Below are 14522 nucleotides of genomic sequence, written 5' to 3'. Positions count from 1 at the left end.
CTTAAACTATGGAAAAATCCAATACTATTGTAAGATTTATTTACTTATTCCCCATCATCGTTTACCAAAGAAATCAGAAATACAGGGTCATTATTCCTCTTACTTTGCACAACCTGGTACTAATTAGACTTTCCAAAATAAAATAGCAAAATCTGAATAAATTAATTTAATAGTATCTCTGAATATACACATAACCTTTTCAGTCATACCCGCAGCCTAATCTATAAAGTTTTGTGGCATTTGCATTTGTCTAGACGTGACTCCCACCTATTCGTATGATAAATCACAGTAAATTTTTAAATCGAACATTTAGATTTGACCTCTCATTGTTTGATAATTTGGATTTACTCTTTAAAAGCATTATATTACAATTGATTCCAATATACAAATCTATATAATGCAAGCTCCAAATGGGCTTTTGATTGAAACAATAGGAGAGGAGAGAATCTTTATTATTTCCACAAAAAGGTGATTTATCTATCTTCAAATAAATATAGTTACACAAAATATATTGGTATATTGGGTCTTTTTCCTGTGTCTAAAAACAGAAAATAGGTTTTAAAAGTTGGAAATCTTGCACGTAAACAAATCAAGCAAATAAATATGCTCTGTATTTTATTTCTTACCACCTATTTTGTGGGCTGCTTTGTGAAGCAACGGCCATCTGCATTATACGTTATCACCTTCTGCCTTTTAAGGTTTGTCACTCTCTTTTAAAATTATTTTTATGTGTATTTTCTTTGTATTATGGATTGAGTAAAATCCTAAGTTGGAGAATAGTGTGTGGTTAACAGTTTGGAGAAATCGTCTGGTAATGGGCTACTGCAGTTACAGCTTCAGAGAGATCATGTAAGATTTTCTTTCTCTGTTTTCTTTCTATTTTCTAGTTACAGTTTTATGTGCTGTCGTATATACTTCAGAATTCAGTGGTTGTACTAGTTGAAATTAGAGGATCTTTTTTTTATTTGCACGCATGCTACGCACTCTAGAAAATTTTAGGTGATTATTACACGATTTATGTTAAAAAATATTAGTTTTTCTATATTTTTATTTGGGTGGACATTTTTTTTATTTTTCTTATACAAGAAGGGTTAATTGAGCCCATTAACTCTAATAATAATAATATAAGGCCTTTTTCTCTTTGCTTTAGCCTATCAACTTTGGGCCCTTTTAGCGTAAGAACATAGAAGTTGGCGTTAATACTAACTTTACCGCAAAAGTGAAAGGAGCATTTATTAGTTTGCACACATTATTAATAAGGGAAAGTCAATCGAATGTTTGCTTCCAGCAACCAACCTAAATTAATCTTTACTTTTTATAGATCAAATAAAGAGATTCAAAATTGTGCTGCCTGTGTATATATGTAGAATATTGTATATGACAGTTTTTCTCTAAATAAAAGATTTGGAAAATAGAAACAATAACATTATCATGTCTGCTGCTGTGATATTTTTATTGTTATTTTCTTTTTCAAAGAGTGCTGCTGTGATGATATTGAGTAATGAAGGTGACGAGGTAATTTTTTTATTTTTTATTTTTGATCAAGGTGACGAGGTAATTGGATTCTTTATTTATTTTGGTTAAATGCTTATGTCTAGGTCTAATTCATGAATACATAAGAGTTTATGGTGAATCAAAATTTAATGATTTTGCATCTTTGGGTATCTCTACGAATTCATCTTTGTGTCTAGTCTAATTAAATGCATCTTTGGGTATCTCTACGAATTCATGATATTGTAAGAATTTTATTTTTATAGTTGAAATTTGGCCAAATTTGAAAATGGTCAATTTATTCGAATTTGATCAATGAAAACCTTGAATGTACTAGGACATGGAAAACAAGTAACATCTAAAGTCAACGATTTATGTATTTTTATAAATATTAATATATTTACCTCATGCAATACACGAGAAAATATTTTTATATTTCTATATTAATATAAAATTGATATCAACTTAATAATCACATTTATAAATATAATAAAAAATTAATTTTAGTCGAATATATTTGAGCTGAATATTAAAAAACACTAAGAATTCACAATAATAAAAATTGTTATATGAGAAGGTAAAAATAAAAAATAATTGAAAAATAAATTTATTCAAAAAAAATGATTGATGAGAGATAATTTTTTTAAATTTTAAATTTTAAATAATTATAGTTTTTTTACATTTTAAATCAAATATTTACATAAAATATAATCAAAGTAAAGCTCTTATCGTGATCTTTAATTTTATTTGCATATTAAATATTTTATAATTAGTTGAATTTCACAAGTTTAGAAAAAAAAATGAGAAATAAGAAAAAGAAAATAAAAAGAAAAAATATAGTTTACAAATAAACCTTCAATTTTATTATAATTACATAATTGTCACTCAATTTTGAAATCAATTTCAAATTGAAAATATAAACTTTTTAATATAGCATAGATTATGTGAAATGCATATGCTTTTAAATTTATTATTACAAAAGCAACTTCATTTTGAAATCAATTTCAATGCTAATTTTGCTATGACAAATAATTTTAATGCCATTTTTTCTTAAGAGTTAATTTCAGAAATTAGTATTAGTTAAACATGAATAGGAAGCTTTTTTCCTTTTTCTTTATCTTCTTTTTCTTTTTGCAAAATTGTGAATCTTGGCTAGTTTTATAAAATATTTGGTATGCCTATCAAATTAAGATCATAAATAACTTTAATTGATATATATATTTCATATAAATATTAGATTTAAAATGTAAAAGTTATATTTATTTAAAGAATAAAACTATTAAAAAAATCTCATGTCTCGCCTTTTTTATTGAATAAGTCGATTTTTGGATTATTTTTATTTTTATTTTCTTTTTAAATTTTTTTTTATTTTTTTCATAATATCAGTTTTTATTATTGTGAATTTTTCTTTATTTTTTATTCTTCATATATTCAACTTATATATTATATGTATGTGAGTTTGAATTATTAAATATAATTGTGTAATTTTAGTTGTGAAAGTGTTTTTATTAATTTATTAATTGAAGTTTTAGAATGTTTAATATTCATGTACGTATTTAATTAAGTCATGACCATTACAATTTAATTCATATATTTATAATAAAAACATTTCGCATGCATTTCACGACTGCAAATGCTAGTTATATATATTAATTTATAAACATACAACGCACACGAACCGATTTGGTGTCGTAACTCGTAGAAATTGCATATGTTTAAAAATCTCATTTAATTTGGTGTCGTAACTCATAAAATTTTGAGTTAACTCGTAGAAATTGTAATTAGATTCAATAATTTGGATGAAAAACCCCTTTTTTTCTATCCCAAAATCCTAATAACCAATCAAATTTATGAAGTCAAAGTCAAACTAATAGATGATACATGTGGAGTATTTAATTTGATGGATGAAATAAATAAAATTAATAAGATTGATAGGAATGGAGGATGATTAAATAATCCATGTATATTTGAGTGCAGGTGGTGTTAGATAATGGATTGGTCCAACTTACATTCACAAAACCAGGAGGCCATCTCATTGGAATACGCTACAATGGACTCGACAACTTGCTTGAGCTCCATAATCCAGAGCTAAATGGAGGGTACATACATATATAATTGTATTAGTATATATATGCTGTCGATCACACACAAACACGAATTAAAATAATTATATATGTATATTCAGGTTTTGGGATCTTAATTGGAGTGAAGCTGGTAGCTCAGGCACACGAGGAAAATTTGATGTGTATGAATGAACATCATTGAGAAATATTTGAACAAGTAAAAAATAAAATTAATTAGAATATGGAGTATGATGAAAATTTGGATGCATGCAGTGTTAATGGAACAGAGTTCCAAGTTGTGGTACAAAATGAGGAACAAATAGAGATATCCTTCACCAGAAAATGGGATCGTTCCTTGCTAGGACAACATGCCCCCTTGTCCATAGACAAAAGGTCTATCTCTTGATTTTCACTTTATAGTATTTACTTTGTTATATTGCTTATTATGTGTGTGGTGATTTACTGATTTTTAAGGTTCATAATGTTGCGCGGCTCGTCTGGTTTCTACTCGTATGCCATCTACCAACGCGATGAGTCCATGCCTGCATTCCAATTGAACGAGGCTAGAATCGCCTTCATGCTCAACATAGAAAAGTATATATAGTAGTATTCATTTTGCTTTTTAACTTATATATAGAGATGATCTTAGTTAAGTTTTTTATTGTTAGGTTCGTGTACATGGCCATGTCAGATGACAGGCAGAGGCGTATGCCACGGCCTGAGGACCGCCTCCCCCCACGGGGCAGGGAGTTGGCATTCCCAGAAGCAGTCCTTCTAGTTGATCCAATAGAGCCAGAATTCAAAGGAGAAGTAAATAAATTTATTTCAATCTGTTTATAAAAACTTGTTATTAACCACTTATATGATGTTGTAGGTGGATGATAAATACCAATACTCATGTGAAAACAAAGACAACAAGGTGCATGGATTCATATGCATTGATCCCACAATAGGGTTGTGGCAAATTAGTCCAAGCAATGAGTTCAGAACTGGAGGGCCTATCAAACAGGACCTCACCTCTCATGTCAACCCGACCACATTGGCTGTATATATGTTCCATCCTTTTTTACGCTTCATGGATAGATACATAGATATTTACTCGTCTGTGTTTGCTTGCAGATGTTCGTGAGCACTCACTATGGAGGGGAGGATATGGTAGTGAAATTCGGAGAGGGCGAAAAATGGAAGAAAGTTTTTGGTCCGGTTTTCATATACCTTAACTCACTGTCTCATCATCACAACACAAATGATAGCGATACTGCCTTTTTGTGGGCTGATGCTAAAGATCAGGTTTCATTGATTGCACTCTTTCTTAGCTCATTTTTTTCCCTTTCATTCATTAATATTATTCGAAATTGAATCAAATGTGATGATACAGATGAAGAAAGAAGTTGAAAAATGGCCATACAGCTTCCCTGCTTCAGAAGATTTCCCACATGTTGATCAAAGAGGCAGTGTTAGTGGTAGATTGTTTGTTCAAGACAGGTGATATTAGAAATATTACATAAATCAGAAGATTAGAATTTTGGTTATTGAATTATTACTATGAATGCAAGGTACATTTCTGAGGGGAAAATAGCAGCAAAGGGTGCTTTTGTGGGGCTGGCTGCACCAGGAAAAGATGGATCATTTCAAAATGAATCAAAAGTATAATTAAATAATGAATATCTATATATATAACTCTATTTTGAATGGTAAATAAAGTAAATTCATAATCATCTATTTTCAGGGCTACCAATTCTGGGTAAATGCAGATGAAGATGGTTATTTCAACATCACCAATATCAGGCCTGGAGATTACAACATCTATGCATGGGTCCCAGGTTTCATTGGAGATTTTAGATGTGACAAAGATATAGTTGTGGCAGCAGGTTCTCAAATTTCATTAATTGCATTCAATTATTCAACAAATGATGCATGAATTAATATTTGGTAATTTTCAGGCAGTTCAATCAATGTGGGTGATGTTGTGTACATGCCTCCAAGAAATGGAGCAACACTATGGGAAATAGGCGTCCCGGATCGATCTGCAGCAGAGTTCTACGTTCCTGATCCCGACCCTATGTATATCAACAAGCTACTTATAAATCTCCCCTCGCACAGGTCAAAATATAAGTAATTTATAGTATTTTTTTAGCACGTTACAGCCTACAATTATGACGCGAATTCGTAATTACTGCAGGTTTAGGCAGTATGGGTTGTGGGCGAGGTATGCAGATTTGTACCCAAATCAAGACTTGGTTTACACAGTTGGCACTAGTGATTACAACAAAGATTGGTTTTATGCTCAAGTCACAAGGTGCATATATTCTTTCTAGGCATTTTGCTGTTTTTTTATTTTTATTTTAATTTTATGCATGTAACAGAAAAGTTGGAGAGGGTGCATATAAAGCAACAACGTGGCAGATAAAATTCAAAATGGACACTGTTGAAGAGAGTGGGAAATACACACTGCGAATTGCACTAGCATCTGCAACTTTCTCCATACTAGAGGTAATTAATTCCATTTCCAACCAATAATTATTGTAATTAATTATTTATTAGTTGTTGTGAAAAGTTAATTAATGAGCTATTGTGGAGTGATTAATTGTAGGTGAGAGTGAACAATAATGGGTTAGGGGAGGCGTTATTTTCAAGCGGATTAATTGGAAGCGACAACACAATAACAAGGCATGGGATTCATGGGCTATATTGGATATTCAATGTGGAGATAGAGACTTGTGTGCTCATCAAAGGAGATAATACAATATACCTCACACAAGCTAGAAATCTCAGTGCTTTACATGGAGTCATGTATGATTATATTCGACTCGAGGCTCCTTCTCTCACCTCCATCACACTTGCATGACTAGAAAATGCTCCAAACTAGATATGTCTAGTGTTTGGTTGATAATAACTCATTACTTCAACTCTTTACATAATTTACTACTCTTGGTATATTTCATTTCGAATGTTGGTGCAACCATGTGGTAATTTATAAAGTATTAAAATAAAAAGTATACTCCATCCATCTCACCAAAATAGATATATCCCTTTCTTTTTTGTAAAAATTAATAAAATATATTTAGAGTGTGTTCTTTTTACATGATTGACAAATTTATCATGAGAAAATAAAGAATAATAATAAAAAATTCTCCCGTTAAATGTCTCCTTTAATTATTTTCCATTGTTGAAAAAGAATTTCACCATTTTGCATTCATTCTTTTCACTCGAAGGAGAGATTATCCTTTTATTTTTTGTGATAATATCCCTTCTTGAAGTGAAAAGTATAAATGAAAAATGTTGAAATTCTCTTTTGTAGAAAACGATCCCTTCATTTTTTTTTTTGTGATAGTATTATTCCTCATTGAAGTGAAAAGTAGGAATGAGAAATGTTGAAATCTTCTTTTGTAAAAAATGAGGGGAAATAAAGAGAGAATTAACGAGATAATTTTTTGTTATCCTTAATTTATTTTTCACAAAATCTCCTATACACCCGGGTGTATCTTACAACTGGGTTGACCCGTACCCAGATGCTGATCCGCATGCTAATCTAAATCCACATCCTGACCAAAATCGTGTAAATGACACTATTCAGTTATACAAATGACACTGCTTATAATTGACACTATTCAATTATATAAATGGCACTGTAACATTTTAGAATGTTATAGTGTTGTTTTCAATCTTATAGTGTTATTTAAAATATTATGGTGTCATTTACAATCTTATAGTGTCAATTACAGGAAGTGTCATTTATATTTTTGAATAGTGTCAATTATACACAATGTCATTTACAATGTTATAGTGTCATTTATACGCAGTGTCATTTGTATAACAGAATAGTGTCAATTACAGGCAGTGTCATTTGTATAATCGAATAATGTCATTTACACGATATTTGAGTCAGGATGAGAGTTTGGATCAGGATGCGGGTTAGGATCTGGGTACGAGTCAATTCGGGTGTACGGTACACCCGAGTGTACGAAAGACCATCTCTTTATTTTCTCATGATAAATTTATCAATCAAAGAGAACGTCCCCTTAATGTTCTTTAAAAATTGTAATTTATATAATTCTTCTATTTTATTCTTATTTATTGCTTTATTTTTACAAATATTGAAAAGATTGTTTTAATAAAAAATGCTTTGATACAATTTTAGTTAAGAAATTGAATTAAATTTTTAAACACCTAGAACACAATAAACACTAAGATCATGAGAAAGAGATATTGACATGAACTTAACATTAATGACCCTCACAAGTGGGAGATCCTTTGTCCCTTAATTTGTTATAATTTTGAATTAATTTTTCTTTGATATTAATTTATTATATTTAAATATAATAAAAAAAATAATTAATAAGGATTCACTCATTCAATTATAATTTATAGTAATTATTTTTATATTTATTCGAATTAATAATAAATTATTTTGATTAGTTAATTTTAATTTTAATTTTTAATGATAAATATTAATTAGAGTTTATTATATAATATTTTCTATTTTTATAATAATAATTATAAAATAGAGAAATTAAGAGTAGAACACTGTGTTACACACTAAATTGTGAGATAAAGGATCCAAATGCACAAATGGTGAGCAGCATATCAAGTCTTTATAATAATAATAATAATAACAATAATAATAATAATAATATCTTTTTACACCTAATTAATTTCAGTAGACCGCCATAATTGACAATAGAATGGGTCGAACTCATTACGCAAACCAAATAAAAATAAATAGTCTATTTCAAGAATATTTCAACAACAAGAAAACAATCATTCATATTTTAAAAAAAGAAAGCAGTCATTCATGCAAGAAGATTCCTGCGAGAAATTAGTAGTACTAATTTTCAAACAATTACAAAAATCAATATTCAAAATACATACACCTAAGCAATGTGCTTTTTTCTATTTTTATTTTGTAAAGGTGCACACTAAACACAAAAATTATTGATTCATTCAATTTCTGCATATCTGTAAAATGTGACAAGTTTGTGAGCAAGCTATTACAAACTGAAATTTACTTCTTCAATTTTCAACAAATAAAGAAGAAAAAAAACAACAAGAAGAGAAGTCAAGAAGTACTCAAAAAAAAAAAAGTACTTAAATCTCTCAAAAAAAAAAAGCATTTAAATGATTAATTTTATTTCTTTAAAAACATTTGTAGCCAAAGGCCACGTTAGGAGCAAACGTGGCACTGTGGCAGAACTCAAACCGATTTTAAACACGCAAATACGCAGCCTCTACTTTCTCTCTCCTCAAATTTCATCTCATCATGGAAGAATCGGCACCGCCGTCGGCAGCGCTCGAGCGCGTAAAGAAAGGATTTGTGGCGTTTGGTGCTTCCTTGGAAGAAGGGTTCGGGTACGTGAGAGCCGCCGTGGTGGGTTTCACCAAAAAGCTGACGGCCAAGTCGGAGGAGGACGCCACCGCCGCCGACATGCAGGCGGCCAAGATGCAGGTCGCCGCCGCCGACCGCGCTGAGGATATCAAGAAGGGGCTTCATCATTAATTATGGGATATTTGTACATATTTCCATCTATCGTTCCTTTTAGTTTTATGTACTCCCTCCGTCCACAAAATGAGTACCCATATTTCATTTTTCGTCCGTCCACGAAATGAGTACCCATTTCCCTTTTTGCCAAGTGTACCTCACACATCTCTTTAATTAATACACTCAGAAAGTGTGACCCTTAAACTATTTACACTACACTCCATACATTTCTTAAAACCCGTGCCGTCCACAAATGGGTACTCATTTCGTGGACGGAGGGAGTATTTAAGTGAATTAATAAAGAAGTATATTTTATGAGGGGGAATTGTCTGTAATTCATAGTAACATTTATTCGAAATTAGTTTTTGCTTCTAATTTAAAATTTTCATTTTAAATACATAATTTTTCGTTGTCTCGAATTTTGTTCGATGATCGATTTTTTCTTACGCTGGCACTGAAAATGACACAATGACAGCCAGAATTAATATGGTGGCAGCGGAATTGACACTTAGACATATTTTTGACATGAGGTAAAAAGTAAAAAAAAAAAAAGAAAAAAAATCTCACATTATCATCTTTCCCAACCTTCCTCACTCTCAAACCCTAATTCCCCTCTTCCACCCACTGCCACCACCCTCCCAGCATGGGCCCCTCGCCTCCTAAAAACCTCATCGGTGACGATGCCGCGGCTGAACCTTCAACATCCGAACCAACGAACAGCTCAACGATGGTGTCGCCTCTACCTAGAAACCTGCTACACCAGAGATCCGCTGGGTCATGGCTCAACCCTGGGAAATCGCTATGAAATCGTTGGGAACCTCCTCGATTTCACCAAGAGCCGAGGGCTCAGGGCTCGACCCTACCTTCGTCGTGTGCGTGTGACAGCCGGTGTTCGCCGGATTTCAGAGCCTGGATTTGAAGAAAACAGAGGACTAGGGTTCGACTCTCCCTCAAATTGTGTAATTCTGTTTGGGAGTGGCGGCGGAGGGTGGGTGAAGGGGAGGGAGCGGCGGTGGTGGTGACGGCAGAGGGTGGCAACGGCCGGTAATGAAGGGGAATTAGGGTTTGGAAATGGGGGAGGTTGGGGAAGATGATGATGTGAGTTTGTTTTTTTCTTTTTAATTTTTTTTTCACATATCAAAAATATGTTTAGGTGTCAATTCCGGCTGCCACCGTGTCCGTGTCATTTCCGGCGTCGACGTAAGAAAAATCTGGTCACCAGACAAATTCGAGACAAAAACGAAAGATTATGTATTTAAAAGTAGAGTTTTTAAGTTAGGAGCAAAAACCAATTTCATGTAAACGTTATGGATTTATAGACAATTACCTCATTTTCTTATTGTAAAGGGGAAAATAAGCATCAACACAATATATAATGAGAGAGATATAATTGAAAGGCTTTACGATTGTGATTTGTAAATATATAATTGAAAGGCTAAAATCTAGTATAATCTTCATCATATTCTTACTGCATCGTTATAATCTTGTATTGTCTTAAAAATGTGCTGATTACTCTTAACCAACTATAAATTTGTCGAAAGTTATTTGAGTGGATTTTGAAAATAGCCACTTTGAAATAATAAATTTAAAAATTGTTATTAAGATAAAAAAAAATTAAAAGTTAGCCACACTTACCATTTTACCCTTATATATAAAAATTTAAAAATTATCCGTGCATTCACACCCAGTCGAATTCACAACCAGCATTCATTTTAGTTATGAATTCAAGTAGTCGTTTGAATTCATGACTATAAATAGTGTTAATCGTGAATTCAAGTTTTAAAGCGTGAATTCACAACTATAAAATATTGTCAGTCATAAATTCAATTTTTAAAACGTGAATTCACAACTAGGAATATTGTTAGTTGTGAATTCAAGCTTTAACACTCAAATTCACGACTACTTGAATTCACAACCAACACTAACGATTCAGTTGTGAATTTATCGAGCTGGTTGTGAATTCTAGTTTTAGTTGTGAATTAATAAATCTGGGTGTGAATTTAAGAACATTAAATTGTAAATTCATAGATGTGGTTGTAAATTCAAGAAACATTAATCAATTTTTTTATTTATTATTTCTCAAGTCTTGAAAATCTACTTCTAATCCTAAAAAAAATCATAATATAATCCACAATATTACTAGATTAAATACAATGTATCCACAATTATTGTAGCAAATTTCATTTTCATAAGGTTTACCTCTCATATATTTGAACATAGAAAGTATGCACCTTAATTATGAGCCGAAAAAAGAAGACTGGGAGAGTCGCATGAAAGGCGAAGGTGAGCTCTAAGATTGGAATGTGAATTTGAGAAATAGAGGGCAAGAGAGATGCAAATGTCAAGTTATAGATCACATATCTAGAAACCTTTCGAGTGCAACACTAATTTCACAGTATGAGAGATGAAAATCTCAAATTATACATCACTTATCTAGAAATCATTCAAATGCAACACTAATCTCAAATATTGTATTGAAAATACCTAGATTATGAAATCTCGCATCGGTTGACTCATGTAGGTGGCTCGAATTAGTTGAACTAATGAATCAGTTGATGCAAATGGGGTGATTCAAGCATCAACTCATTCAGATGAGTTAAGCTCATCGGCGAAATAGTCGATGCGTATATTACATGCGCGACATAAAAGAAATATATAAGAAAAATGAAAATATGATGCCAACGGTCACTAACGACCATTTAGCCAAAAAAAGAAAGAAACTTCTTCAGATACGTATTAATTCAACAGAAATTTTCACATCAAAAGATCAAACTTTTCTTCTTCTTTTCATCTATTCTCTCCCAAAATTTACTCCCAAATGGATCCGAACAACCCCAATTTCGTTTCTCTAAAAGAAATTTTCTGGGCACCAACTAGACACGACATGGATGGCGGTTAACTTGGGCGAAGATACGAAGGAAGGCCATGGTTGGGCCGAGCCACAACCAAGGTCGGCGGTGGCAAGAGAAAAGGGGAAGGGCAAGAAGACGGTGGCGGCGGGGAATAAGGAGAAAAAAAAAGGAGCGTCATACTTACATGCTCGAAGAAACTGATTTCATCGCCCGTATTTGGATCGAGGAGATGAACGATGCCATCCGTGGTGTAGATCAAAAAGGCGACATATTGGGGGAGGGGCCGTGGGTGTTGGAGAGGGTAAATGCCATGGTGCCCGAGCCATTCACTGCCCGACATGTGAAATCTCACTGGGGACGTGTCACTGTCGAGGTGGACATCGAAGCAACAAGAAATACATGCGCAACGGGTGGCTGAAATTCTAGCACGAATGAGAGTCGGGGATGATTGATTTTCAGTTTTTAAATTTATAGTATCATTTAATTTTATGCATTTAAAATTTTAGTAATTGAAGTTAGTGAAATTTTAATTTATGTCTTATTGAAATTTGTGTCATTTAAACTAAATCAAAAATAAAAAAAGTCAAAACTAATTCATATGAGTCAACATGATGAGTTAACTCAATGGAGCATTTGACTCATTAGTGGGCCTAGAGAATGATAAGTCAAGTATTGACTCAACCAATGTCAATGCTCTAAAATCATCAATTATCATTTTCAAAGGTATTGGAAGCTCACGCACTATGGTTCCAAGTTATCAAACATAGCCTTCTTCAATGCGGCAGTCTTCCCCGTTATGGTATCTCTAGCTTTATACACGTTACTATAAGGGGGCGTTTACTTTACATAATTGATAAGATGGATGATTGAGTATTTTTATCCTTAAGAATATGATTTCTCTAATCTCACCCTTTTGATGGGTTAAGAATCAAGCAAAAACTACCTCAAATGATAGAAATAATCAAAGCGATTTGTGATATCCCAAAGTTTCAATCCATCAACATAAACAAGTTATTAGCCTTACTATTTTTATCTATCAAGGCTAATACTTCAAAGTAAACACCTAATAAGTATCTTGTCCAATAGACTTTGTTGCAAAGAAGCTTATGGTCTTGGCCTAGACGGATCCTTGTCATTCTTACGTGCCTCAACGCACAATCTGGACTTATTACTTTTGACTTTTCATTTTCCTCTAAATCTTTATTTTCATTTCTTTCTTTCGTCTTTTCAATTGTGGCACTTTAGCCTCTTTTCAATTTATGCTCAGGCGTCTTGTCCATTTTTATTCGACTATTTTCCCTCTTTTTTTTTACATTTTCTCATTTTCTGCTTTTAAGTCATTTTTTGACTGAGTAGGCTTATTAGGGAATGATGGCTACACACTGTTTGTGACTTATTTTTTTTTTTTGTCAAACTTTACCATGAACAACTTGATGACAAAATCTCTTTGTCCAGGCTCTGCATCTTAATATTCTTTGAACTAATCTTTCAGAGCATTTTCTTTAAAAGTATTTATTGCAGGATGACATAAGCTAAGGGGGAAGAACTTCATCAGAACTGAATTGATCAACAAGCTCACTTATGTCATTAAATAATATATCTAGTCTTCTTGACAATACTAATCTATTTCAAGCTTATGTGTAATGCTACTTAGACTTCTTTTTATTCAAATTAAAAATTTTCCCCCTTGTACTGCTCACTATTGCTCTGGATCAACGGTTTTAGCATCATTAAAAAGAGGGAGATTGCTGGAAAAATTCAAAAGATGTTTTGAATTATACCAAAACCCCTGATTGATGTATATGCCATATACCTATGTTTTCTTTTTTTGATAAACATATTTCAGTCTGCAGTTAATTAAGCATGCTTTCGATGACTCAAGTAACTTTCCAGAAGAATCTATGCTCAACTAATCAACATATCGATGCTTCACTGACTGAGTCAATATCACTACAAGACATATGTCACATTTCCCTATAGCAATTAGAGTAATATATCGAAAGATACGATATTTGATGAATATTTCTACTTATCAAAAGAAATGACAAAAAGGTGCAAGGAACAATGCTTCACGTCTACATCGCCTTGTACGGATCTTCAGAATGCCAGAAATGTCTTCTCGGGAAAACTCAACGGAATTATTTTCAAAAGCCAACTACCACTCTTTTGAAAACATTCTCCTCCATGAGGATTCAAACCAGAAGACTACTGAAAATGCTGCTTATTCTTCAACTCTCAAGAGCTTCAATTTCATAATTATCTCTCATGATTTCAGCGTTATTTTGAAGAAGTGAATACTCATTGTTCTGAAATAGCTAGAGTCCATTATACTCATATATATGTTTGCTCTAGCATACATATTTAGGTTTGAAATTCGGTCTCAGCCTAGAGTCGAACACACATGTACTATTCTTCATAAACTGTAAACAATGTGTTTCTAGTTGGTTAAACCTTTGTAAACCCTATACAAGAAAGTGTTAGAGTTAGAAGGTTACCAATCAGTAAGCTTCTAGTTAGAAGTCTGAAAACTGTGGGAAAAGTTTACGTATTGCAACTGCGTAAATTGATAGTAATAGTATTGCAATTGCGTAAATTGCTTGACGGTTACGGCCGCGTAACCCGTGTGATGAGTCTAAG

General features: G+C 32.4%; 2 protein-coding genes across 4 annotated transcripts; both read left to right on the top strand.

The window, feature by feature from the left end:
* The first annotated feature begins 455 nt into the window (after positions 1–455).
* LOC131010607 (uncharacterized) lies at positions 456–6698 on the top strand. Of its 2 annotated transcripts, XM_057938210.1 has the most exons (16): positions 456–698; positions 795–849; positions 3469–3590; positions 3677–3736; positions 3828–3947; positions 4029–4148; positions 4223–4364; positions 4429–4599; positions 4674–4844; positions 4933–5039; positions 5111–5201; positions 5284–5425; positions 5498–5657; positions 5737–5853; positions 5921–6047; positions 6148–6698. In XM_057938210.1, exons 1-16 carry the CDS (start codon positions 604–606, stop codon positions 6400–6402), a joined length of 2055 nt encoding a protein of 684 aa, XP_057794193.1. In that variant the 5' UTR covers positions 456–603; the 3' UTR covers positions 6403–6698. The 2 variants fall into 2 exon arrangements, with proteins under 2 accessions (XP_057794193.1, XP_057794194.1); XM_057938211.1 differs by lacking the exons at positions 456–698; positions 795–849 and adding an exon at positions 1290–1515.
* A 1952-nt stretch (positions 6699–8650) lies between these two features.
* Positions 8651–9408, top strand: LOC131010606 (uncharacterized). 2 transcript variants are annotated; one of them, XM_057938209.1, is made up of 2 exons: positions 8651–9100; positions 9324–9408. In XM_057938209.1, exon 1 carries the CDS (start codon positions 8815–8817, stop codon positions 9049–9051), a length of 237 nt encoding a protein of 78 aa, XP_057794192.1. In that variant the 5' UTR covers positions 8651–8814; the 3' UTR covers positions 9052–9100; positions 9324–9408. The 2 variants fall into 2 exon arrangements, with proteins under 2 accessions (XP_057794192.1, XP_057794191.1); XM_057938208.1 differs by having other exon boundaries at positions 9312–9408.
* Positions 9409–14522: the final 5114 nt, after the last annotated feature.

This window comes from Salvia miltiorrhiza, chromosome 2 (genome assembly GCF_028751815.1).
Source record: "Salvia miltiorrhiza cultivar Shanhuang (shh) chromosome 2, IMPLAD_Smil_shh, whole genome shotgun sequence".
Taxonomy (NCBI): Eukaryota; Viridiplantae; Streptophyta; class Magnoliopsida; order Lamiales; family Lamiaceae; genus Salvia; species Salvia miltiorrhiza.
This window is presented reverse-complemented; position numbering and strand designations above follow the sequence as displayed.

Coding starts and splice junctions, on each gene's coding strand:
- LOC131010607 (XM_057938210.1), top strand. CDS start 604: ATGCTCTGTATTTTATTTCTTACCACCTATTTTGTGGGCTGCTTTGTG. Junction 4,149..4,222: donor TTCATGCTCAACATAGAAAA/GTATATATAGTA, acceptor TTTTATTGTTAG/GTTCGTGTACATGGCCATGT. Junction 5,658..5,736: donor ATAAATCTCCCCTCGCACAG/GTCAAAATATAA, acceptor TAATTACTGCAG/GTTTAGGCAGTATGGGTTGT.
- LOC131010606 (XM_057938209.1), top strand. CDS start 8,815: ATGGAAGAATCGGCACCGCCGTCGGCAGCGCTCGAGCGCGTAAAGAAA.